The 22,594-nt window shown below is 44.5% G+C and overlaps 7 protein-coding genes and 1 long non-coding RNA gene across 8 annotated transcripts; 2 read left to right on the plus strand and 6 right to left on the minus strand.

The window, feature by feature from the left end:
• On the minus strand, positions 1-3,954 carry LOC134198391 (uncharacterized). Its single transcript, XR_009972829.1, has 5 exons — positions 3,814-3,954; positions 3,440-3,724; positions 2,099-2,601; positions 1,727-2,039; positions 1-1,667 (listed from the first exon to the last, which is right to left on the minus strand). It is a non-coding gene; the product is annotated as an uncharacterized LOC134198391 (long non-coding RNA).
• Positions 2,612-3,413, minus strand: LOC134198390 (jerky protein homolog-like). The gene has a single exon (XM_062667771.1). The coding sequence runs from the start codon at positions 3,354-3,356 to the stop codon at positions 2,718-2,720; it is 639 nt and encodes a 212-aa protein (XP_062523755.1). The 5' UTR covers positions 3,357-3,413; the 3' UTR covers positions 2,612-2,717.
• A 52-nt stretch (positions 3,955-4,006) lies between the features above and the next one.
• LOC134198389 (uncharacterized) lies at positions 4,007-6,443 on the plus strand. Its single transcript, XM_062667769.1, has 3 exons — positions 4,007-4,426; positions 4,489-4,682; positions 4,745-6,443. Exons 2-3 carry the CDS (start codon positions 4,676-4,678, stop codon positions 5,386-5,388), a joined length of 651 nt encoding a protein of 216 aa, XP_062523753.1. The 5' UTR covers positions 4,007-4,426; positions 4,489-4,675; the 3' UTR covers positions 5,389-6,443.
• LOC134176405 (jerky protein-like) lies at positions 5,681-6,971 on the minus strand. The gene is made up of 2 exons (XM_062643075.1): positions 6,445-6,971; positions 5,681-6,002 (listed from the first exon to the last, which is right to left on the minus strand). The coding sequence occupies exons 1-2, from the start codon at positions 6,798-6,800 to the stop codon at positions 5,681-5,683; spliced, it is 678 nt and encodes a 225-aa protein (XP_062499059.1). The 5' UTR covers positions 6,801-6,971.
• An 864-nt stretch (positions 6,972-7,835) lies between these two features.
• Positions 7,836-9,427, plus strand: LOC134176131 (transcription factor Adf-1-like). The gene is made up of 3 exons (XM_062642809.1): positions 7,836-8,368; positions 8,445-8,528; positions 8,585-9,427. Exons 1-3 carry the CDS (start codon positions 8,076-8,078, stop codon positions 8,964-8,966), a joined length of 759 nt encoding a protein of 252 aa, XP_062498793.1. The 5' UTR covers positions 7,836-8,075; the 3' UTR covers positions 8,967-9,427.
• On the minus strand, positions 9,414-11,130 carry LOC134176406 (uncharacterized). The gene is made up of 2 exons (XM_062643076.1): positions 10,716-11,130; positions 9,414-10,395 (listed from the first exon to the last, which is right to left on the minus strand). Exons 1-2 carry the CDS (start codon positions 11,012-11,014, stop codon positions 9,414-9,416), a joined length of 1,281 nt encoding a protein of 426 aa, XP_062499060.1. The 5' UTR covers positions 11,015-11,130.
• Positions 11,131-16,312: 5,182 nt separating this feature from the next.
• LOC134176408 (uncharacterized) lies at positions 16,313-19,495 on the minus strand. The gene has a single exon (XM_062643077.1). It carries the CDS (start codon positions 19,493-19,495, stop codon positions 16,532-16,534), a length of 2,964 nt encoding a protein of 987 aa, XP_062499061.1. The 3' UTR covers positions 16,313-16,531.
• Positions 19,496-20,701: 1,206 nt separating this feature from the next.
• LOC134176409 (jerky protein homolog-like) lies at positions 20,702-22,297 on the minus strand. The gene is made up of 3 exons (XM_062643078.1): positions 22,026-22,297; positions 21,203-21,818; positions 20,702-21,031 (listed from the first exon to the last, which is right to left on the minus strand). Exons 1-3 carry the CDS (start codon positions 22,295-22,297, stop codon positions 20,702-20,704), a joined length of 1,218 nt encoding a protein of 405 aa, XP_062499062.1.
• Between the last annotated feature and the right edge of the window lie 297 nt (positions 22,298-22,594).

Consider the following 22,594-nt stretch of genomic DNA (forward strand, 5'->3'; position numbering starts at 1 on the left):
TTCACTACTGATTCTGTGACGGTTTGTAATAGATCCGTTGTCTGATGTGGGTCAATGCGGCTCATGTTAGTTTGTAATGCAGTGTCTATTGTCTTCAAATCTTCTTTTAGGATTGTTGTGGTCTGGTTGTAGTGTTCTCGTAATGAGTTAAGGTAATGATTATGAGATATGGTAAGAAATATGAGTTGACTCCTTACCTTGTTTCTCGGTGACGAAGTGCGACGGCGTTTGTCGTTGTAGTGGTCTCTGCTTCGACTGTGGTTACTGTGTGCTCTGGAGTATCCCGTGGGGAAAGGTTAGAGATGTGTGGGTTTCAATAATAGTGTTTGGAAATTTGTTAGAAAAATGGTAATATGAAACTTCTTACTCAGGGGCTCATCATCTCTTGTTCTTGTGTCCATCTGTTGTCTGGATTGTCCAGGAAGGGAGTGTCCTTGTGTTTGTTCGTTTGACTGGGCCAGTCGTGCTGCCACCATGCCTGTCATTGTCCCTATTGTCACGTCGGTTTCGTTTGAGGTTTCTTAGTGTGGCTAATCTTTTCTGCGAGGCTTGTCGTTGGCCTTTTAAATCCTCATCTGTTTTCACGACTGATTCTGTGACGGTTTGTAATAGATCCGTTGTCTGATGTGGGTCAATGCGGCTCATGTTAGTTTGTAATGCAGTGTCTATTGTCTTCAAATCTTCTTTTAGGGTTGTTGTGGTCTGGTTGTAGTGTTCTCGTAATGACTTAAGGTAATGATTATGAGATATGGTAAGAAATATGAGTTGACTCCTTACCTTGTTTCTCGGTGACGAAGTGCGACGGCGTTTGTCGTTGTAGTGGTCTCTGCTTCGACTGTGGTTACTGTGTGCTCTGGAGTATCCTGTGGGGAAAGGTTAGAGATGTGTGGGTTTCAATAATAGTGTTTGGAAATTTGTTAGAAAAATGGTAATATGAAACTTCTTTCTCAGGCACAGGGAATATGCCGCGAAACCCACATTGTTTTTTCATGGCTTTAGGTAGGGTTTTCCTAGGGAAAGTAGCGAAACCCGGTTGGGTTAATGACCCATTAACCCTAGCCGGGTTTTCGTAAAATGCCTACAAAACCGGACAAAAGCCACTCAAAACCCACATTGGTTATTATATCTGGGTTTTGAATAACTCAGAATTTGCGCATTACCCATGATAACCCATGCGTCAAGAACCTCTAGAACCCATGGAACCCCAATAATCCATGGAACCCCAATAACCCATGGAACCCCCAGAACCCCCCAAAACGCCAACAACCCATTTAACCCTTGTATGGGAGCGCTGATTGCAAACGGTTGAATAGTGTCTATATTTTCAATTAAACACTCTAATCAGCTAATCACCTAGACTACAGTACATACACGTATAGTGTACAACAAAAATTCACACATGCGCAGTAACTATTCAAAATAGCGTGTAACAGAAACGTTCTCGGGTGAAAGAACGTCCTTGTTCCCAAGGTTCTTTACCCAGCCCTGTTGAACCGACAGCCTGGCTAGCTCCAGAACTAGCCAATTTTTGTCTTTGGACGAGTAGCGTGGTACTCCTAGCTGCCTAGCTAGAAGACGAAGCTTGCCCATGACTGCGTCCTTGACGCTTGGCAGCTTCAAGACTGCAGCCACGATGATGTTGCTGTCCCGCTGCGACAATTCATCTCCTAGCAGGCAAAAAATGTTAGACTAGTGGATTTGCGCATGCTCCAAGATGTATTCAAACCAGGATGGTTGTCATTCGTTGCCGTGAGGTCGCTCGTGTCCGTCGGAGCGATCCCTAGGCTGTCTAGGGATTGTCTTTCGCCACGGCGACCTCTTCCAATCGATGAGCAAGAAAAAATTCTCGGCGGCGGCTCTTCCAATGCTGCATCTGCTGGTCGTTTTCTGCTATGTCTGGTTTCGCCAGAACTTGCAGCTGGTTGTCCATCCTCCTCAGGGTCATTACTAGACTCGTGCTCGTCCACGTTGTGAGCTGTCACAGCAGTCTTGTGAGCCAACCTGTCGTTGAGGGAGCTTTTGGTCGTTTCTTCAGCCCCCTATTCAAGTTGTTGTGAAAACATGTTTGTGGAAAGAGGTACAGTGTAAATTGCCTTACGTTCGGTCTTCTCGCCTTTTCTTTCTGACGTCTCCTAGCTTCTCTAGTAGTCTGGATGGCATGGTAGCGGATTCCAACTACAAATCAATGAGGTGAGGACACTCTAATAATTACTATACTAATTTTACTGTAATTACGAGTGTGCTTCAGAGACTACGTACCTAGTCCAAACCCGATTTCTGGCACAGAGCACTTGCTTTCAAGGTTCTTGACCAGCCCTTCCAGCTTCTCTTGCTCTCTCGCCGACGCAAATGTGGTGGCGATGGGGAGGTGTTTGCGCACTTCACTTCTGATGAATCGTTTGCCTAGATCAACATAGAGTGAATTAAAGACAGCGGAGGTTGTATTTTTGAACGTGCATGTACACTTACTGTGCACGTACTGGTTGTACAGCCAAGGACGGTGGGCTTTCAGAAACGCTTGCCGTTCCTTTGGTAGCTTGCCATAGAAGTTTGACATGCAATCGAAGTCCATTGGTGCTGATTCGCTTTTCTCTTGTACTTCTACATGCAAGAAGAAGCAATTTGTAGACCAGAGATTTAGACAGACTACTGCCACTGATATGCCTACCGTATTACCGCACATAAAAGCGCATGTGCTTATACGTGAAAACCGGCTTTCACCAAAAATTAACGCGTTCATTCCGATATAGGCGCATGCGCTTATATGTGAACAACCATTTTGAGCATTCAATAAACTCTCTTGCTTTGTCAGCGGCATCTGCCGGAATTTTTTGCCCCTCCGTTGTTACTGTTCGTGTGGAAAGGCGATGACGCTTCATAAATCGGTGTAGCCATCCGTTTGAAGCATGGAATGTGTCTCCTGGCTCTTCTAAATAGATGTCTTCATACAGCTTAGGAGCTTGTTTTTTCACCGATGCGCCGTCAAGAAGTACGTGATCGTCTTCCCTACATGAGCGAATCCACTCAAGCAGCCGCACTTCCATTTCCGGAAACGTCGCCGAAGACCCGTCTTTAGGTGTTCGCAGAAGACGCCGACGCTTCCTTCCTGTGGTATCTCTCCCAGTGGCGAGTTTCTCGAGTTCAGCGTGCTGTTTTCGCCAACTCTGAACAAGCTTACGGTGAATTCCATGCATTTTCGCTGTGGCTGATACGTTTCCCTCATTTAGAGTAAGGCTCGACACAACGCGACGCTTAAAATCTAATGTGTACGACTTTCTTCTGGATGCCATGCAAGCAGATTGCAACCCGACAGCAATTGCGCAAAGATGGCACCTTACCTCGAGGTATTGGCGCATGCGCTACTACCCCGAGATATAAGCGCACCCTGAGATGAATTCACATAGTAGCGCATGCGCTTTTATGTGCGGTGATACGGTACCCGTTATTTGTGTCTTCAGTTCTTCAATTCTCTCTATAAGTCTGAGTCTTGCCCCCATCTTTTTGACTCCAATTTCTACAAGTCTGGACTCTTCTGTCATTAGTTGCAGCGCTTCTCTATCAATGTCTTTATCTAGAACAACAGGGAGTGTGCAACTTTGTTCATTAGTGCCTCAAGCATGCAGTGACTGTGCAAACCCACCAATAAAACAAGCTGTGACAACTTCCTCACATCCAACTGTTCTTAGCCAAATAGTCGTTTCTTTCACAGACCAGGATCGAAAGTCTAAAGAAATGTCAATGCAAGGGCATGGGTGAACAATGGTTGCAATGTTGGCAAGTACAGTACTGGTGAGTAAATTTCTAGCAAATTACCTTTTTCTAGGGGCATTTCTTTGTCTGTTGGCTGAATGAGGTCGATGACATCAATCTCTTGCTCTTCTGCAGCAACAGTTTGCTCATGGAGTTCGGTATCCTCTTCTGTGAAGGCAAGCATGGTGAAGTCTTTAACAAATTTGAGTATGTGAAGGCTGATATAGCTGGGAAGGTGACAAGCTGAACTGTCCTAACTGCCGGTTGAATCAAAGTTCCCGCTATTTATTATCTGTGTAATCTAACACTGCTTGATAGTGATTGGCTATCACAAGGATCAAAGGTTTGGGCTGACCGAGGTTCCCGTTCAGGTCCGCAGGCAGTATCTTGAAGCTGATTGGTTGACCAGGCAAGGTTGAAGCTGATTGGTCTGTTTTCGATCCTATTGCTGAAGTTGCTCCTAGGTAGTTCATATATATAGAGTGGCTTGGTTCAGTTATGCTTTGTCCTGCCAAATCACTGGGTAGTAATAGTTCTATACCCTAATTTACAGCTAAGTAGGTTACTCTCTGGGCTGCTATCTGCTGATTTTGACAAGACTCAGCTTTCTAATTGAAGGTAAACATTGTTATGACCATAGGATAGAGATTGGTGACAAAGGATCCGGATATGGCTGGTAAGAACAATTAGCAGTATCTTTGTTTATATAGATATCTAAATTCTGTGATGCATGTGTAGCTTCTAATGCATCACTTCATGCTGCAAAACGAGTGTGCCCTGATCCCATTGGTGAATTCCATGCTATGATTTGTGACTGTGGAGATGTGTCTGTCCAGCATTGCCACTGCCCTTGTGATTCTTGCAACTATTGAAGGTAAACATTGTTATGACCATAGGATAGAGATTGGTGACAAAGGATCCGGATATGGCTGGTAAGAACAATTAGCAGTATCTTTGTTTATATAGATATCTAAATTCTGTGATGCATGTGTAGCTTCTAATGCATCACTTCATGCTGCAAAACGAGTGTGCCCTGATCCCATTGGTGAATTCCATGCTATGATTTGTGACTGTGGAGATGTGTTTGTCCAGCATTGCCACTGCCCTTGTGATTCTTGTAACTATAAGCCAGTGTCCAGAAAGACAGCATATCGTCATGCTTTAGAGTGTAAGAATGGACAGCGACTGTTTGCAGTTTTGAGTAGGCCCCAGAGCCCTCAACAGCAAATTGATGAACAAGAACAGTTCTCTCAAGAAAACGAAGAAGGAGATGGAAATGGGCAAAATGTTTCCTATTGTAAAGCACTGATAGACCTACTGCAACTGAAGGGGTTGCACAATATGTCTATAAAGTGTATTGAAGTTATTGTGCCAATACATCTTAAAGTTCATGACATGGTTATGATCATGGGAGACAATGACCAGCAATGGTTTGGCCAAGTTGGGGATTGTAACTGTGTGGATCAGGAAAGGTCAATTAGAGTAGCTTTCTACATTCAAAGTCGAAGACGGCAGGAGTGTTATGAAAGAGAGAGTAGGCATGTGGACAAAGTTTCCAGAAGAAGTATCATTGGCCTTGCCAAAGGTACATGGACAAACAATGGCAAAGAATGGATTCCAGACAGTGCATGGCAGTAGCTTTATTCTTACAACAATTGCTGCATATGCTTATTGCTAGTCTATCTAGTGTGTGTGTCTGTGTCTGTGTCTGTGTCTGTGTCTGTGTCTGTGTCTGTGTCTGTGTCTGTGTCTGTGTCTGTGTCTGTGTCTGTGTCTGTGTCTGTGTCTGTGTCTGTGTGTGTCTGTGTGTGTCTGTGTGGTGTGCACATAGTATGATAGGTGCACATCTACTAGTAGTGCTATTGGCTAAACTTTCTAAACTTGGAAATGAAATAAAACAATTTAAATGTGGCAAAATTTAACGTTTCTGTCAGTCAGAATCCCACCCCAACACTTCTCCTGGTGTATCTGGCAGTGTTTCAACCTTTCTTATCTTCAAAGCCCTCGGACTTCCATCCACAGGCGGACAGAAAGGTGTGCTTAGATCCCAGAAGCCCGGAGGTGTTTTGGGAGGTGGACGGCATGGAGCTTTGTGACGAAGGCACTTCATCACCGCTACTCGTTGCTCTTCTGTTTGGAAGGAACGCACAAACTCTTCGCAACAAGGACACGTATGCTGTATCCACTTCCTTGATTCAGAGGGATTGTAGGTACCTCGCTTAGGCTTGGCTACACGGTAGGGCTTGCTGTATCTACAGACAATTTGTATTATTTGGTATGCAGCCTAACTATGATATAGATAGGCTAGTGACTGTATACACGCGCTGTATGTCTATTGCCGCGGAATCCCGCCATGCGTACATGACTGTGCACTAGTAGTAAGCCTACCGTCTGTACACGTATTTTATTTCTGCAGCTAACCTGGTGTCTTCAGTGCCAATGTAGAGTGGTCGAAGCGTGCCGCCTTTGATGGTCTTATTAGTACAGTAGAGCCTCGCTAATCCGAATAGCTCTGTACCAGACTCCGTTCTTACCTGTTCGGATTACTGAATTTGTTCGGATTATCAAAATACGAAGCCTTGGAGACCCAGACATAGCCTTGACAATCCAGACCGTTTGCGCATACATATGTCAACAATTACATGCCTACGCAGGGACAAGAATTCTTGCAACGCAACTAACTAAGTAGGTAACCCAACAACAAGCTGCAAGGCCTTTGCTTGTAGTAGTGGGCCTGATACAGGAATGCCTTTCTCGCGCGTCTGCCGAAACCACATGAAAACAGCCCTCTCCAGCTCCTCGTAAGTAGAAAGCTTCATTGTTTTGGCAAGTCGACTCGTTCCCATTTCGGTTAGCTTCCTTTCGTATTGCCTCAGTTCAGACTCTTTCCTCTTGATATCGCTAATGGTGCTTCGACCGATTCCATATCGTTCACACAGCACAGAATAGGAGGCACTTCCCAGTTCATCCAGTATTGCTACCTTCTGCTCTATTGTTAGAGTCTTGTGAGCCCGTTTTGTCTTCTTTGTTATATCTTTGTCTGACGACATGAGAACGTGTACCCGGATATGATCAGATGTTTGTTATTTCCCGGATATGAAAGGACGTTTGCACAAGGCCTCGGAATTCTAAATGCTCTCTGGAAACTCGAGGTCAAGCAGTTAGGGACATTCGGATTAGCGAGGGTTCGGATTAACGAGGTTCGGATTAGCGAGGCTCTACTGTACTGTCATTTTCTTTTCCCGCCACGAAGCTAGAGCTGGCGTTGACAGCACTTGCGATCGGCCAATCGATTCGCCGTTTTGGGTGTAGATACACTTCTCGATCGCGAGGACAGATCCATCGTCCCGATGTGCTAGAAACGGTTTTTGATTTGTCCTAGAACAGGAGCTCGAGGTGAATCGCGGTTCATCTCTACGTGTAGATAGCATAGACCGGATGCTGAAAGACCTACTTGATTTCTTGCCATCGTTCAGGTAGCTTGCTCTTGTACTTTCGCGCAGTATCTAGAGATAGTTGGTAGCAACTGCATTGGCTTTTGCTTGTGTTTTGAAGGTTACAGTGGGTTCTGTGGACTTCAGTCTACAGACTTGTCCGCAATGATGCAATGCTGCTACAAAGCGGAGAACAGTTGCATGAGGTCATCTCCGCTCTCTTCTATTGGTTTGCGATCTGTCTAGCTGCAGCGTACGCATCAAGTCGTGAGCTAGGAGGGTTTCAGAGGGTTTCAGATTCCCACACCTTGTGTTACATGGGTTTTTTGAACCGGAACCCAAAAAAACCACGGATTAACCTAGCTAGGTTACGTAGGTTTCGCAGCATATTCCCTGTGAGGGGCTCATCATCTCTTGTTCTTGTGTCCATCTGTTGTCTGGATGGTCCAGGAAGGGAGTGTCCTTGTGTTTGTTCGTTTGACTGGGCCAGTCGTGCTGCCACCATGCCTGTCATTGTCCCTATTGTCACGTCGGTTTCGTTTGAGGTTTCTTAGTGTGGCTAATCTTTTCTGCGAGGCTTGTCGTTGGGCTTTTAAATCCTCATCTGTTTTCACGACTGAAGCCTGGTTTACAATATGACGCTGACGACGCTCGCGACGCTCGCGGGGACGCTCGCGAAGACGCTCAGGCGGGCGTCATATTGTAAACATTCGCACGTCGCGTCATGAGCGTCGTCAGCGTCGTCAGCGTCCGTGAGCGTCGTTGACGCTCAAGTTGAGACAAGTTCAACTCCAGCGTCCAAACCGGAAGTGGTCCAGCGTCTACTGGAAGCACGTGATTCTTGTCGACAAATCAGCTATCAAATCCGGGAGTGATATCCCTGAGTGAACTATGGAAGAGAAGCTTATCGAAAGTGTACGTAAGTACGGCTGCCTGTGGCAAGTAAAGTCCAGGGAGTATAAAGACCTGCGTCTGAAGGAGAACTCTTGGAAAGAGGTCTCGGAAGAAACTGGGCTCCCAGCGGCAGACTGCCAGAAAGTATGGAAACGTCTTCGCGACAAGTTCGTGAGGGAAGAGAAGAAAACTAAATCAATGCGTTCTGGAGACTCGGGACCTCCCTACAGCTCATTGTGGGAGTACTTTGAGGTTCTCAGCTTCCTCCTGGACACCATAAAACATCGCCAGTAAGAAATGATTACCACGTGTAGTTTGACAATGTACCGTATGTAGGATCGAACGGTGTTCATTGTACATTTATAGAACAGTTACCAACTTTAGTGCCCCCCTAGATGATGGTTGCGTTCATGATGATGATGAGGAGGACAATGATGATGATAGTGAGAGGTACATTTGAATCAGTGAAATAGTAATTTTGACAACTTATTTAATCTTTTGCCTAGCATTGTAGCAGTTGACCAGTTTGAACACAAGCAATCAATGACAACACGTCAGTCTACTCCGTCACCATCAGTGCCATTATCTGGAGGAGTAGTGCAAACACCTATGGGAGAAATTCGTTCCAACAGAGGCAAGGGCAAAAAGAGGAAGGTGGATGCTGAAGCTGTTGATTTAGCTATGCTTCAGTTGATCAACGACCAGAAGAGCAATCCTACTGAGCCATCGCTAGATGAAGAAGGGCTATTTGGATTACACATTGCAGCCAAACTAAGACAGTTGTCCGACCGTGAGAAAGCAATTGCGGAGATTAAAATCGAAGAAATACTATTGGAGGCAAAATTTGGCTACCAATACCAGCAAAGCAGCCACCAATACCAGCATTGAGCAACCACGCATATCTGGGCTCTCTTCGTTTAACCAGATGTTTGAATTGAAGCATCTGTATGGTCCTTTAACCGGCTTTTTTAAAAGCCACAAAATCATCAAAGAGAGCTGATCTAAAGACTGAAGTCTACATTACCTAGAAGTACATACACACACACACACACACACACACACACACACACACACACACACACACACACACACACACACACACACACACACACACACACACACACACACACAGAGGGAGAAAGAGAGAAACAGACACAAAAGCAGAGAGTTGTATTTTCAACTGATGCTTGTTCACCCTTCTTATTAGGTAAATGGTGCATTAATTCAATCAGATGCAGGGTGGGCACATTGATGTGATAGGGAACTGAACATACAGTACAGGTTTCGATAATACCAGCAAAATAGCTGGTGAAAGCCCCAAAACACATATCATGGCTAGTATTCTGTACGATGGATGTGGTGGTACTGCCATGTCACCTCTCCTTCAGAGGACATAAAGTAGTCGCGAATAGTGTCCCTACATGTAGCTGCAGATCTACTATACATATTGCTTCCTACAGAGCCTATCCTGCTCAATCCATTATCACCATCCACCTCACTTCTCCAGGCTCCTTCAGTGACGTTCCCTGCTCCATCCTCTGCATCACTAAATCCGCGTGGGCAGTAAACTGTTGACTCAGTAGTTCGCAGGTAGTTGTGTAGGGCTATTGCTGCTTGGGTGAAAAGCACTACGTGATCTGGAGAAGCAATTATCGGCCTCCTAAAGAGACGCCATCTGGCAGCCAGGATACCAAAACTGTTCTCAATGACTCTTCTGGAACGGCTCAAGCGATAGTTAAACACTGCCTCAGGATCAGCCAAATTTCTCCCAGGATACGGACGAAGCATATTGCGCTGAAGTGGAAAAGCTTCGTCTCCCACAAACGCAAATGGTACCTCAATGGCGGTACCGGGTAGAGTTGTAGGTGATGGTAAGCCAAGTTTGCCTGCATCTAGTGCTCTGCCAAATTCTGAATTTGAAAGAACACCTCCATCACTATGTCGACCAGAATTTCCAATGTCGACGAAAATAAACCTGTAATGTGCATCGCACACTGCCATTAGAACAACTGAGTGTCCTCCCTTGTAATTGTAATACGATGATCCCGAAGAAGCGGGAGCTTGTATAGATATGTGTTTGCCATCAATAGCTCCCACACAGTTTGGGAAATTCCAGAGCTTTGAAAATTCTCTGGCAATGCCCTTCCAATCCTCTTCACTTGATGGTCCTTTCACATATTCAGGCTGAAGAACTTGCCACAGTGCAGCACATGTTTCTCGAATGATGTGGCAAACAGTTGCACGGCCAACTCTGAAGCTGAAAGAAACTGACACTTGGGAGTTGCCAGTGGCCAAGTAACGTAAAGTCAAAGCCAATCTAAAAAATTTAAAGAATTACTTCTTCTGATGCTGTATCACTATAGTGGACAAGCAGACAGACAGACATACAGACAGACAGAGAGAGACTGGCAGCTAAACAATCAGATAGACAAACAAAATGGGACACTGCGATAGAACAGTGGTTAGCTGTTTGCTTGTACTCTAGATTCGAAAATTTGCTTGACAGATAGATCAACAAAGAGGCAGACAGATAGACAGATAGACAGAGAGACAGGCAGGCAGGCAGACATACAGACAAACAGACAGACACACACCCACACACAGACTGTAATGAAAGAACTATGTACACAGGAATACCTTTCTCCAGGTGAGATCTCCGGCCGATAGACGCTTTGATATGATCTTCTTTTCAAAGCAGGAGCTACCTTTGCTACCAGAGCATCAAAAGTTTCCCTAGACATTCTCAAGAAGCGGTAATGACTCTCTGCATCCTGCAGCCTCATTTCTGCTAGCAGATTGTGATAGTCCCCGTGCTCTCTCCTTCTTTGAAAAATGGTTCTCACCCATTTTCGGCGGCGGCGGCGGCTAGCTTCCCGAGCCCTTCGAGTGCGCCTACGGTACACTAGCAGTAGAAGGAGCAAGTCTTTTCTATCCATGTAATAAGATGGTGGTGAGCATGCGCGTAGTGTCTCTGTGACGCCCAAGTGACGCTCATCGAGAGGTATTGTAAATGGTACAGCGTCACCGGCAGCGTTTTGACACCTACCCAGCGTCTTCGCCAGCGTCTTCGCCAGCGTCCCCGCGAGCGTCGCGAGCGTCGTCAGCGTCATATTGTAAACCAGGCTTGATTCTGTGACGGTTTGTAATAAATCCGTTGTCTGATGTAGGTCACTGCGGCTCATGTTAGTTTGTAATGCAGTGTCTATTGTCTTCAAATCTTCTTTTAGGGTTGTTGTGGTCTGGTTGTAGTGTTCTCGTAATGACTTAAGGTAATGATTATGAGATATGGTAAGAAATATGAGTTGACTCCTTATTTTGTTTCTCTGTGACGAAGTGCGACGGCGTTTGTCGTTGTAGTGGTCTCTGCTTCGACTGTGGTTACTGTGGGCTCTGGAGTATTCTGTGGGGAAAGGTTAGAGATGTGTGGGTTTCAATAATAGTGTTTGGAAATTTATTAGAAAAATTTTGATATGAAAATTTCTCTCCCTGGGTCTCATCATCTCTTGTTCTTGTGTCCATCTGTCGTCTGGATTGTCCAGGAAGAGAGTGTCCTTGTGTGTTTGGTCGTTTGGCTGGGCCAGTCGTGCTGCCACCATGCCTGTCATTGTCCCAATTGTCACGTCGGTTTCGTTTGAGTTTTCTTAGTGTGGCTAATCTTTTCTGCGAGGCTTGTCGTTGGGCTTTTAAATCCTCATCTGTGTTCACGACTGATTCTGTGTTCACGACTGATTCTGTGTTCACGACTGATTCTGTGACGGTTTGTAATAGATTCTGATGTGGGTCAATGCGGCTCATGTTAGTTTTTAATTCAGGGTCTATTGTCTTCAAATCTTCTTTTAGGACTGTTGTGGTCTGGTTGTAGTAATGAGTTAAGGTAGAGATTATGAAAGAAATGTGCGACTAAAATAATTATTTACATATTTGGTACTTCTAATTAGGACAGAACATAACTGTATGTCAGATAATCGAATACCCGAATCGGATAACTGAACGCTCAATTCGGATAATTGCTTGCCTGAATCGGGTAACTGAACCCCGAGTTCGGATAATTGAACGCAAAATACTATAGTTGTCTTCAATTCTTCGTTCACGCTTCAATCGTCTCACTCGTTTACTGAGATAGTTGCGTAACAATGATCGCGTAGTCACGTGACAATGGTTGCGTAGCAATAATTTCTATCAAAGTACCGCGCGGAAACTCAAAAAACAGACTTTTCTCTTCTTTTAGTTTTTCCTTTTTATTCCGTTTATCACAAATCAGTCTCCTTTGCTCTTTAGTCGCGTAAGTGAGCAAAATCGAGAGTCGTTTGCTCGCCAAAAAATTACGATTGAGTCGACCCCTTGAAAGGGGTCCCTTGCTTCAATTTTTAGCGCATATGTTACGGAGTCAAAGTTGCATTCATCTGGCATCGTCGTTTTATCGATTTGTCTTTCTGTTTTGTCGTAAATCCATATGACAAGTGCTGACGCACGTAAATATAATATATCTCGAGCTCAATTGACATGACAAGAGAGAGGCTCGCTTCGCTCGCCAATTAAAAGCCGAAAGGTAGATGCACAATATCCAAACACCGACGCACTTTCATTGTTCAACAAATGTATTTCACTTTACAAACATTCACATCTAACTAAAGTGCGTTCACGCATTAGAGAGACTGGTGGAATGTGGCCATTTGCCCGACAAAGATGTTGCCCTCCGGGCAGATATTGGTATCAATCGAAAGCTCTTCACTTGCCGGATCTAATTACACTCACTGTTGGGCTACAGAGACGTAACTGAAGTTAATAGAGCCAATTTCCTGCATTTTAATGAGTTAGGGGAGGAGAAAGGCGGGACTAAGGCGGGATTAGGGTTAATTGCATAAAGCTAAGTACATAATTGTTATAGCTAGCAGGCTGTTAACAGTAACCCAACACAATAAACTTCCCAGTTGGGGTGTCAGCTAGCTAGGAAAGAGTGCGTCTAGGGTCCGTTTCTACTCTTCATCCTTGGAACTTTCAGTTTCAGACGACGACGAATCTTCTGATTCAGGACCAACTTCGAATTCAATGACCATCTGCTTTACAACGTCGTCTAACACACCGTGTATTGTCCTGTAATGCTTCTCCACCTTCTCACGTACGTGCCTCGCGCAGTTTGCCCACTTTTCCACAGTAACGTTTGCTAGACCTTCTCTACACAGACGCTTGATGTTTTCCATCGTAAACCCACCAATCCCTGTGTTGTGCTGTGCAGCATAACTGTAGGTCAGAGGAAGCCGGAAGGCCAAAGTCCTCAAATGGATGTCATCAACGCTCAAGAATGCACTAAATGGCTGGTCAGTTTGGTTCTGATATGGTCAAATTAGTCAAGTTCTTGTGGTTTCCGGACGCTTTTTTGAGCCAGAAGTGAATGAGTGTATGTATCTGGTACTTAATGCTGTTCCTAGAAGAGGCAACTGACACATACAACCAGTGAGCGCATAGAAACATCCAGGTCTGTTGTCATAGGTTATAGTAAAAGTGCAATTTTTAGTATATCATTGCATCATGAAGCAAACCGCGTTTCAAGCCAGCGAGGCAGCCAGAGGCAACACGTTCATACGTACACTTTCACGTAACAATATAGTTATCTAATTTGTCATTGACACCAAACGCTCTGAAACATAGATGCTAATTGCCTTCTGTGACAACATAACATCCGTTTACGCAAACACTACGCCACGCCTTAGGGTGTACCCTACATTACACCAGTCGCTCTAATTCGTGAACGCACTTTAGTAAATGCTCGGTTAGCATTGTGTTTGGCGAGCGATGGTGTTCTGTCTTTACCTATTCGCGTAACAATGGTTGCTTTACGTAGCAATAGTTTCTGTCAAACAAACGCGTTGACTCAGGAAACAGACTTTCAGTTGCTCTTCTATAGTATTTTGCGTTCAATTATCCGAATCCGGTGTTCAGTTATCCTATTCAGGCGTTCAATTATCCGATTCATGCGTTCAATTATCCGTTGCTTACCGCTGTTGTGCAGTATCATGGAAAACTGAATAACTTACATAGTCTGCGGTTGGGCAGCGTTTGTGTCTTGGTTTGGTGCTCGTGCTTGTGCTCTTGCTCGTGCTTGTGCTCTTGCTCGTGCCTCTGCTGTTACAATGGTAGTGCTTGTCCTTGTGTTATTGATGGCTGTGATGGTGCTGATGGCCGTGATAATGCTGATGGGCGTGATGGTGCTGATGGCCGTGATGATGCTGATCGTGCCGATGGTGGTCGTGTTGATGCTGATCGTGCCGATGGTCGTGATGATGTTGATGGTCGTGATGATGCTGATGGTTGTGAAGGTCGTGCCTTAGAACTTGCTATACGTGTTGCTGTTGGTGATCTAGAGTGTGTATGTATTGGTGTGGATGTGGCCGTACCATGGTGGTGCAGCAGGTCTCGTTGGTGGTGCTGCAAGTCTCTTTGCCAGCTGTTGTTGCTGTGCTGGTCACGATGCAGAGGCTGGTGGAAAGGCTGGTGGAAAGGCTGGTGCAGGTGCTGCAGGTCTCTTTGCCAGTTGTTGTTGCTCTGCTAGTCCCGGTGCAGACTCCGCTCGCGATGTGCAGCGTCATAATTTGTAATATGTATTATTCCAATTTCGATAGTTACAGAATCAGCTAATTAAAATGTAAAACAAACAAACGCACTAATTATAATCCAAAACAATATTGTTAGCGTAAAATTGGTTAGTAACTCCGTCGCCCCTAGATTTTCCTCTCCTTTTCCTCCTGCTCTTCCTCTCACTTTTCCTCCTGCTCTTCCTCTCACTTTTCCTCCTGCTCTTCCTCTCACTTTTCCTCCTGCTCCTGCTCTTCCTCTACCTCTTCCTCTATCTGTGTATACGTGAAAAATCAAATTAAGCACAGTTCCAGACGTTGTGTTATTAACTCTCTTAGACACATCTTTGTTGACGGCGTCGCTCTGCTGGCTGTTATTGTTTCTGTTTCTGTCCTGGTTCAATTACTATTTCTCGTGGTAGTTTTTCTTGTTCTTTTATTTCTTCGTTTTTCTTTGCTTCCTCTTGCTTTCCCTCTTCTTGATTTTCGGTTGTTTTTTCCGGATCCATCTCCTTTTCTCATCCTTGTCCTTCTTGTCATGTTGTCTCAATTCCATATCTGTGACGGTAGAGTCGTGATCCATGTCTCTACGATTACCACACCAATATCCAATCTCTAGTACCTAGGCGTACGCCACACACATAGCTAGAGAAAGTGCATGTACCTCTCGATGAGTCTCGATGAAGAATGATTCAATCGTCTGATGCACCGTTGTTATATAAGCTTCATTTTCTGCACTTTGAATTCATTCAAAAATCAGCTGATCTTATCAGAATGTGGAGCGTCGGCCAGCCATGCCACTCCAAGCAAATGAGAATTCCTTCTGTGCTGATACTCAATGCGTGCCCAGAAATCTACAGCACTAAGACTGCTTGCAAAAAGTATCGCATAAATTTTTCTGCTCTGCAAAAAAACCAACCAGTCAAGTGAGGAATAACCGCCTTCTCTCACTGGCCTTGTCTTGGTTAGCGCTTTGTCGATAGTAACGCATCAAATCCTGATGGTTTGGCCATTGATTATCAGCTGCTCTAAGCGTAAAGAATATAGTTGGCATGCCTAGTGCTTTATGCATGGCCGCTAGGTTTAGTCTTTGAGTACACCAGTACTGTCTAGTTCCATGCAAAGAACTACTGTAGAAGTAAAAATAGCAATTCTGACACGTATGAAATGTAAGTAAATTGCTCTTTTGAATGACACAACTTTTGTAACTACCTTTAACTGTTTCAATATTTCATTTCGTCTATTACCTCTATTTATTTCTATTATGACCTAATCCAACACTAAAAAACAACAAACTGTTACTATGTACAAATCGTAAAACATAACCTAGATCACCTAATACAACACTGTATAAATGAAATATACAACAATATATAAATAGAAATATACAAAAATATATATAGAAATATACAACAATATATAATAGAAATATACAACACTATAAATAGAAATATACAATATACACAGTCACAGTGTGGCAATTCTCAGGCATCCTCAGTATGATATTTTATAAAGCATTGTCGCTCAGCAGATGACACACAGAGGGGGACGTTGCATTCTTGGCAGCGATACCTGGTTTTTGAGTTATGTCTGCCTTCAGATAAACAAACAATGCAACGTACTAACCCCTCTGCTATAACCGGCATGTGTGAGCAGGGCTGCCACACTTGGAAGAGCAAAATATCCGTAGGCGCAGTGACGCACGGCCACGCCCACCTAATTTAGAATTTAGAATGACCGCGCCCACGCATTTTTTGTTTGCACGTTTTCTTGGTACAGTGTATTAATGAAATGCTACTACGCGTAATTGCAGAACAGCAGCAACAGTTATTTACTATATATCCATAACTGTTAGAACTAAAGAACAGCAGAAAGTTTTATTTACCACAAATCCTTAACGATTAAGCTTGTAAATTGCGCTACTTTGTTGCTACTAGAAGGAACAAATTCTAGGTGTGCATAGTGGCGACCAAGGAACTCTTCAAAGTATTTAGCAGCAAAATTCTTTGGCACTCTGCCAATCAAGCCACCTGCGTTACCATGTGAATGGCTGTCAAACACAATGAACAAGCTGTGTTCCTGCAGGTAGCACACTGCAAATGAATAAGGTGATACAACTAGCACGCCAGCCACCACTTTGTCATCAGTGAAAGAACGTAGCCTGCCGGAGACAAAATCTACTAGCCCCTGCCAACATCCCGGTCGTATGAAATAATCCTCCGAAGCTAGAAGGGTGGGCGAGGGTTCCATGCTTACAACATCGTATGCACTCAGAAACCCCTTCAAGCCCATCTGATCGTACGTAGCATTTCCTGCCCTCATAGCGTTGACAAGAGTCTCTTCTAGGAAAGAGGTTTCAGGCGGTAGTAAAAACGAGTCTTTCTGCAAAAGAATCAGCTGACACACTTGAGCTGCTATGACAGTGCAAGCATTGCTGCCATCACGTCCATCAATACGAGACTGGCAGAGCGAAGGTGCTAATAGGTATTCTGAACCCCGGTATGTCCATATCTCTTTAGAGTCTAGATTCTCATTGTGGTGAAGTAACTGTGATTGAAGAAACTCAAATGCATTAACTTTCGGACTACTTGCATTATGGGCTGTTGGAGTATCACCTCGTTTGCTCATTTTGCTGGCCGTTGTGGCAGGATGGGTGTGGATAGCAGAAGTACTTGGACGCTTGCGTGAGAAAGGAGGATGCTTTGTAACTGAACTAGATCTGCGTTTTGTCTGGAATTGAATAACAGGTTCTTTCAAATCTTGCATTGGGCATGGGTTGTGTGCAGATGATTCAGATTGACACACTAGGACGGGTGTCTTTGCACAAGCTGCTTCTTGATTTACTCCAGTGCTCCTATTTGTTGCAGCGGACTTGGTATTCTTGGCACGACCAGCTGCCTTAGCCACATGTTGTGGCAGCTCCCGTCTCATCGATGGCGTGGGTGTAAACGTTAAGCACGTCATTTGACCTTTATTGCAACCAATTGTCATCAAGCTGTTAAGCAAGGGCGTACCGATACTGTTGCGGGTATTGGATTTGTCGCTGCCCATGTTTGAAAAATTTCGTTCGATATCTGCACTAGAATGTGGTATAACTAGCATAGCTGATGCAAAACAAGATAAAAGAGGAAATTCCTGGCAGCCAGAGGCATCTGACCTTTTAATCAATTCATGCCAGTGTTTGTCTATAGCCAGAGGTAATGAACTTCGACTAGAAGTGCTCTCGGTCTGATAGCGCTGCCACTCCCGCTGCAGCTTGGTAATATTCTCTGGGAGGACAACATTCGAGAATTGGCTAGCTAGGTGGCCAATTTCTCTTGCTGAGCGTTCCTTGCCTCTTTCGGGGCATAGAAACCGGAGAGCAGATAGAACAGGGCATGACAGAGGCAATCGACGTTTGACCTCTTTTGCTGCCACAAGATAAAAATCTCGACATACAGTCAGGAAAGCGCTCCTTTCAAAATGAGACATATCTGCCACAATAGCCTCGCAGTCCTTGCTGATAACCAAATCTATCACATCAATCCACAGTGCCTCATTGTCTAGGTCAAGGGTAAGGCAATCAGTGGTTTGGCTTATGCTTGACTGCTTGATGCAGTTGAGAAGAAGTATCTTCAGAAGTTGTCGCTGGTCATCATACAGGTTGTGAATCATAACATTGCTTGTCTGATAGCGGCAGTTCACTGTTGTAAAAATAGGTAAGACTTCCTTCAGAAAGTATAGGTAGGCTTTAGTGGACTTGGCTGCCATCAATTCAACCCACTCCTTTACTTTTGAAACGTTCCTTACATCGTTGTCTTGGGTGAAGTACTGTTCAAGAGCGTCCCACTGCTCCAAGACTCTTGATACACTTTGATGCAAGCTGAGCCATCTTGTAGAGGACGGTTTTATGAGCTTGTGTGAAGGAACGTTTGCAGCTGCCTGAAACTCTTTGTATCTCGCGACACGTTTTGCACTTTTCTCAAAAAAGTATGCCACATTCCTAGCGAAGTCTTCTACTATGGGTGGTATGCATTTAGAAGCACCCTGAGCACAAAGGTGGAGCTGATGACATGTGCAGTGAATAGAATACAGGTAAGGTTGAACGTTCTTGAGCCTAGTCAAAACAGAATTCTTTGATCCACGCATGACGTTGGCCCCATCTGATCCATAAGCGATCATGTTTCTCCATGGAATACCATCATCTTTGAACATTTCTTCAATCTTGCCGAAAATGTTGGTAGCAGACGCTGACGGGACTGGTTTAATGCCCAAACTATAGGACTTCACCAATCCATCTGTAGTGTCGATCACGCGAGCTGATACTGCCATCTGTTCAAACACTGATATATCAGTAGATTCATCAGGAACGATGCTGAAAAATCCAATTTTCATCTGGGAAACGAGATGTGCGTGCATGCTATCAGCAACGGTGTGCACGGCTGCAGTCATTTTGGTGCGCCCGGCAGAAACGGCTGAAGCAATCTTAGAATCCGGGAAAAGGATTGGAAGCAGTGGAGTCAGATGATCAGACACTGCAAGAGCTACGTCATGCTCAGCAAAGAAGAATGCCAATTTTAGGACGGCGTTTGTTGCAGCTACCGAAACAGCGTTCTCTTGCTTTGGAGCAAAGCTGGCCTTGATAGTGCCTTTCCATCCAAAATTTTTTTGTTGTACTCTTGCAACGTGCTCCCGCGAGGTTGCGTGGGTACGCAAGGTCCTAAGACCGCCAGTCTTGTAGCTGAGGTCCTTAGTGCACAGACTGCAGAAGGCCATGCCTGCACTTCTCTTCGACTCTGTTAACCAACCAGAGCATACAGGATCGCTCTCCCACTCCTTCTTGTAGGCCTGTAGCCATCGTTTCATGATGCACGATCGGATCTATCCCGGATACGCTGCCCGCATCTAGCCTCGCGTGGCCAGGCTTTCACCTCAGGCGCTAGGCGCCTGACAAGTAGTGAAAGGTCTGGCTACGCGAGACTACCTCACATCCCCGAACATCCTGGAACTGTTAGACTACTGCAAAAGAAATCGACGTTCGTACTGTTTGTACATTGTACTAGGTAAGTTAGACATACAAATTTACGTACAGTACACACCACGGTTCGATAGCACGACGTTGAGTGACTTCGGAAGACCTACAACTAAATGCCATGTGATCATCGAGTATGTGTTTGCTCAGTGCTGCATTTATCCGTAGGAATGGCCTACGGAATCCGTAGGCAAGTATGAAGGCCATTTTACCGTAGCCTACGGTAAAATCCGTAGGAGTGGCAGCCCAGGAGCTATACCGAGGGTTTGGCACCTGTTGTAGTTGTTGTTGCTGTTTTTGTATTTGTTGTTGCTGGTGTTATATTAATAGTCGTTGTTGTTGCATTTGTTGTTGCGTTTGTTGTATTTGTTGTTGTCGTTGTTGTATTTGTTGTTGTTGTTGTATTTGTTGTTGTTGTTGTGGTTGTATTTGTTGTTGTGCATCTGTGAGTTGTTGTTGCATCTGTTCTTTTTGTTGTTGCATCTGTTCTTTTTCTTGTTGCATCTGTTGTTGTTGTTGTTGTTGTTGTTTAAGTTGTTGTTGTTGTGTGTCTACTCTTTGTTGTTGTAGTTGCGATAATAATTGTAATTGCTGTATTTGCTGTTGTTGTTGTTGTTCTTCTTCTTGTTGTTGTCTCCGTTGTTGTGGTGTCGGTGCGGGAACCTGAATCATACGTTTTGTCAAAAAACAATATTGGGCTAAAGTTTCCCTAATGTCAATTCCTGCCAACCCTCGGATAAGCTCACACCTGAAGTCTTTCTGCGCATACTGCCCTTTACTCTGGAGACGTTCATCTTGAGGATGTTGGTTTTGAAGGGCAGTAAACATGATGAAGCTGTTGAGAATAGCTAAGTCAATCATGTGCAGAAAGATCTTCTTCCAGTACTTGAGGCTCTTATGCAATACTTCTTAATGTACGTCCAATGTACTCTAATTCTGTCATGTACTAAGTGTCATTACGATAGGTAGATGCGTGTACACTTGTACTCCTCTTTCTAAGAAGAGCAAATCAACTGCCACAACAATTACGAAATGTTGAACTAAGGTTCAGTACGTTTGAAAAACGACCCAATTCTAGTTTGTATTTGAGACTGCCTCCTCCTATTGGCAGCAAGATCTCTCCATTTCTTCACCAATAACAAATGCTCCAACGTCACATTATCTTGTTCTTCCAACCATTCTAGGACTGTGGCCAAAGCATCATATGCTTGACTGTGTGTTACTTTGGCTGAACGTTGAATTTCCACCCCTTCATTTGAATCTGAGCTGTGATCACTGATCTCATCAGCAACTGTGGCAATAATTTCAGCGTTTGACAAAATTTGATGGCCTGGATCATCAACATCTTCAGAAAGCCACTCCTCTGGATGCTGCCAAGATGGATCTGCTTCAACATAGCCCAAATCATTAAAAGAGTTCTGACGTCAGAGTCTTCTGATGCATCTTCAGAGTCATCTGTAGCAGAGCCACAAGTAGAATCAGATGGTAACAGTTTCATTCCATGATTGTGCTGCCCAGTAAATAGCATGGTTGATGGTTACATTCTTCAGGATGTCAGGAATGGACAATGAAGAAGATTCGTTTTCCAAAATGATGTGGCGCAAAAGACGTTTCTTATACCGCCGTTTCAAAGGATCCAATACTGCTTGGTCCATAGGTTGCACAAGAGATGTTGTGTTTGGAGGAAGGAACATTGTCGTGACACAACCATCATGTGACTGCAACACCTCTATTGATGGATTGGCTGGGGCATTGTCAAGAAGAAGCAGGATTTTGTACTCAATCACATTTCCCTCACATAATCGTTTCACATGAGGTACAAACTTGTGATGGAACCAATCTGTAAAAAGTCTAGCGTCCATCCAGGACTTCTGTTGTGAAAAGTAGTGGACTGGCAAGTTGTTCATATCCATGTTCTTGAAGCAACGCAGCTTTGCACTCTTGTTAATAAATGCAAGCGGTAATCGGCAAGTTCCAGATGCATTGGCACAACCCAATAATGTGACCCTTTCCTTAGCCTTCTTGAATTTCTTTGCCCGCCGTTCTCTGCACTCAAATGACTTGGAAGGCATCAGTCTCCACCATAATCCAGTTTCATCGGCATTGAAAACCTGATCGCTAGAGTAGCCTCCTGTTTTCAATCGACTTTCCAGTTCCCTTACAAACGGAGCAATAGCTGTTTAGTCTGCTGAAGTGACTCACCTTGCAGAGCTATCTGTCTGATTCCATGTCGACTACAAAACTTCTCCAGCCAACCAGAGCTTGCTTTGAAGGAACTAGGGTCGTCGTTTGGATACAGAGATGGAAAAAGCTGCTGAGCTTTCTCTTGCAACAAAGGACCCGACACTGGGGCTCTCCTGCTACGCTGCTGTGTAGACGTAGCATGAGCGATCTAGTTCACTAAAATCAGGATCTCTAATAATTATGCACTTCTTAGCATATTCTTCTGGTGCTTCGGCAGCAAACACGTGGTCTTTGGTTTTATCACGATGTTTCCACACGTCCGCCACAGTAGACTTCGGAATTCCGAAGATTTTTGAGGGGTGTCTCTGTGACTGACCTTTGCTGATTTCATCATTGACCTTGAGCTTCGTTTCAAGACTGATGCAGGCGCGCTTTCTTTTCTTCGAAGCCATACTCCCACGCACTGGCGCGTGAATGCGACTGTACATACGGGAGTTTGTTGTTTACGCGGTGTGTAACCTCGGAGCCCCAAGACATGCGCAGGGTTTCCGAGGGTGCAAAGGTGCCCGGATCTCGGAGGTCCGGATAAGGGAGGTTTGAGTGTAAGTCCAGAAAACAAAAATCTAAGTGGCGGTTTTTTTTTTCAAATAACGTCCACTAAGTGCGAGTTTGGTTTTACCGCTTCACTTACACTTTGATATTTGCTTAGACGTAAGTAAAAAACGTGCCTTCGCATTACTAACTCACCT

Source organism: Corticium candelabrum, chromosome 2, assembly GCF_963422355.1.
Source record: "Corticium candelabrum chromosome 2, ooCorCand1.1, whole genome shotgun sequence".
Taxonomy (NCBI): Eukaryota; Metazoa; Porifera; class Homoscleromorpha; order Homosclerophorida; family Plakinidae; genus Corticium; species Corticium candelabrum.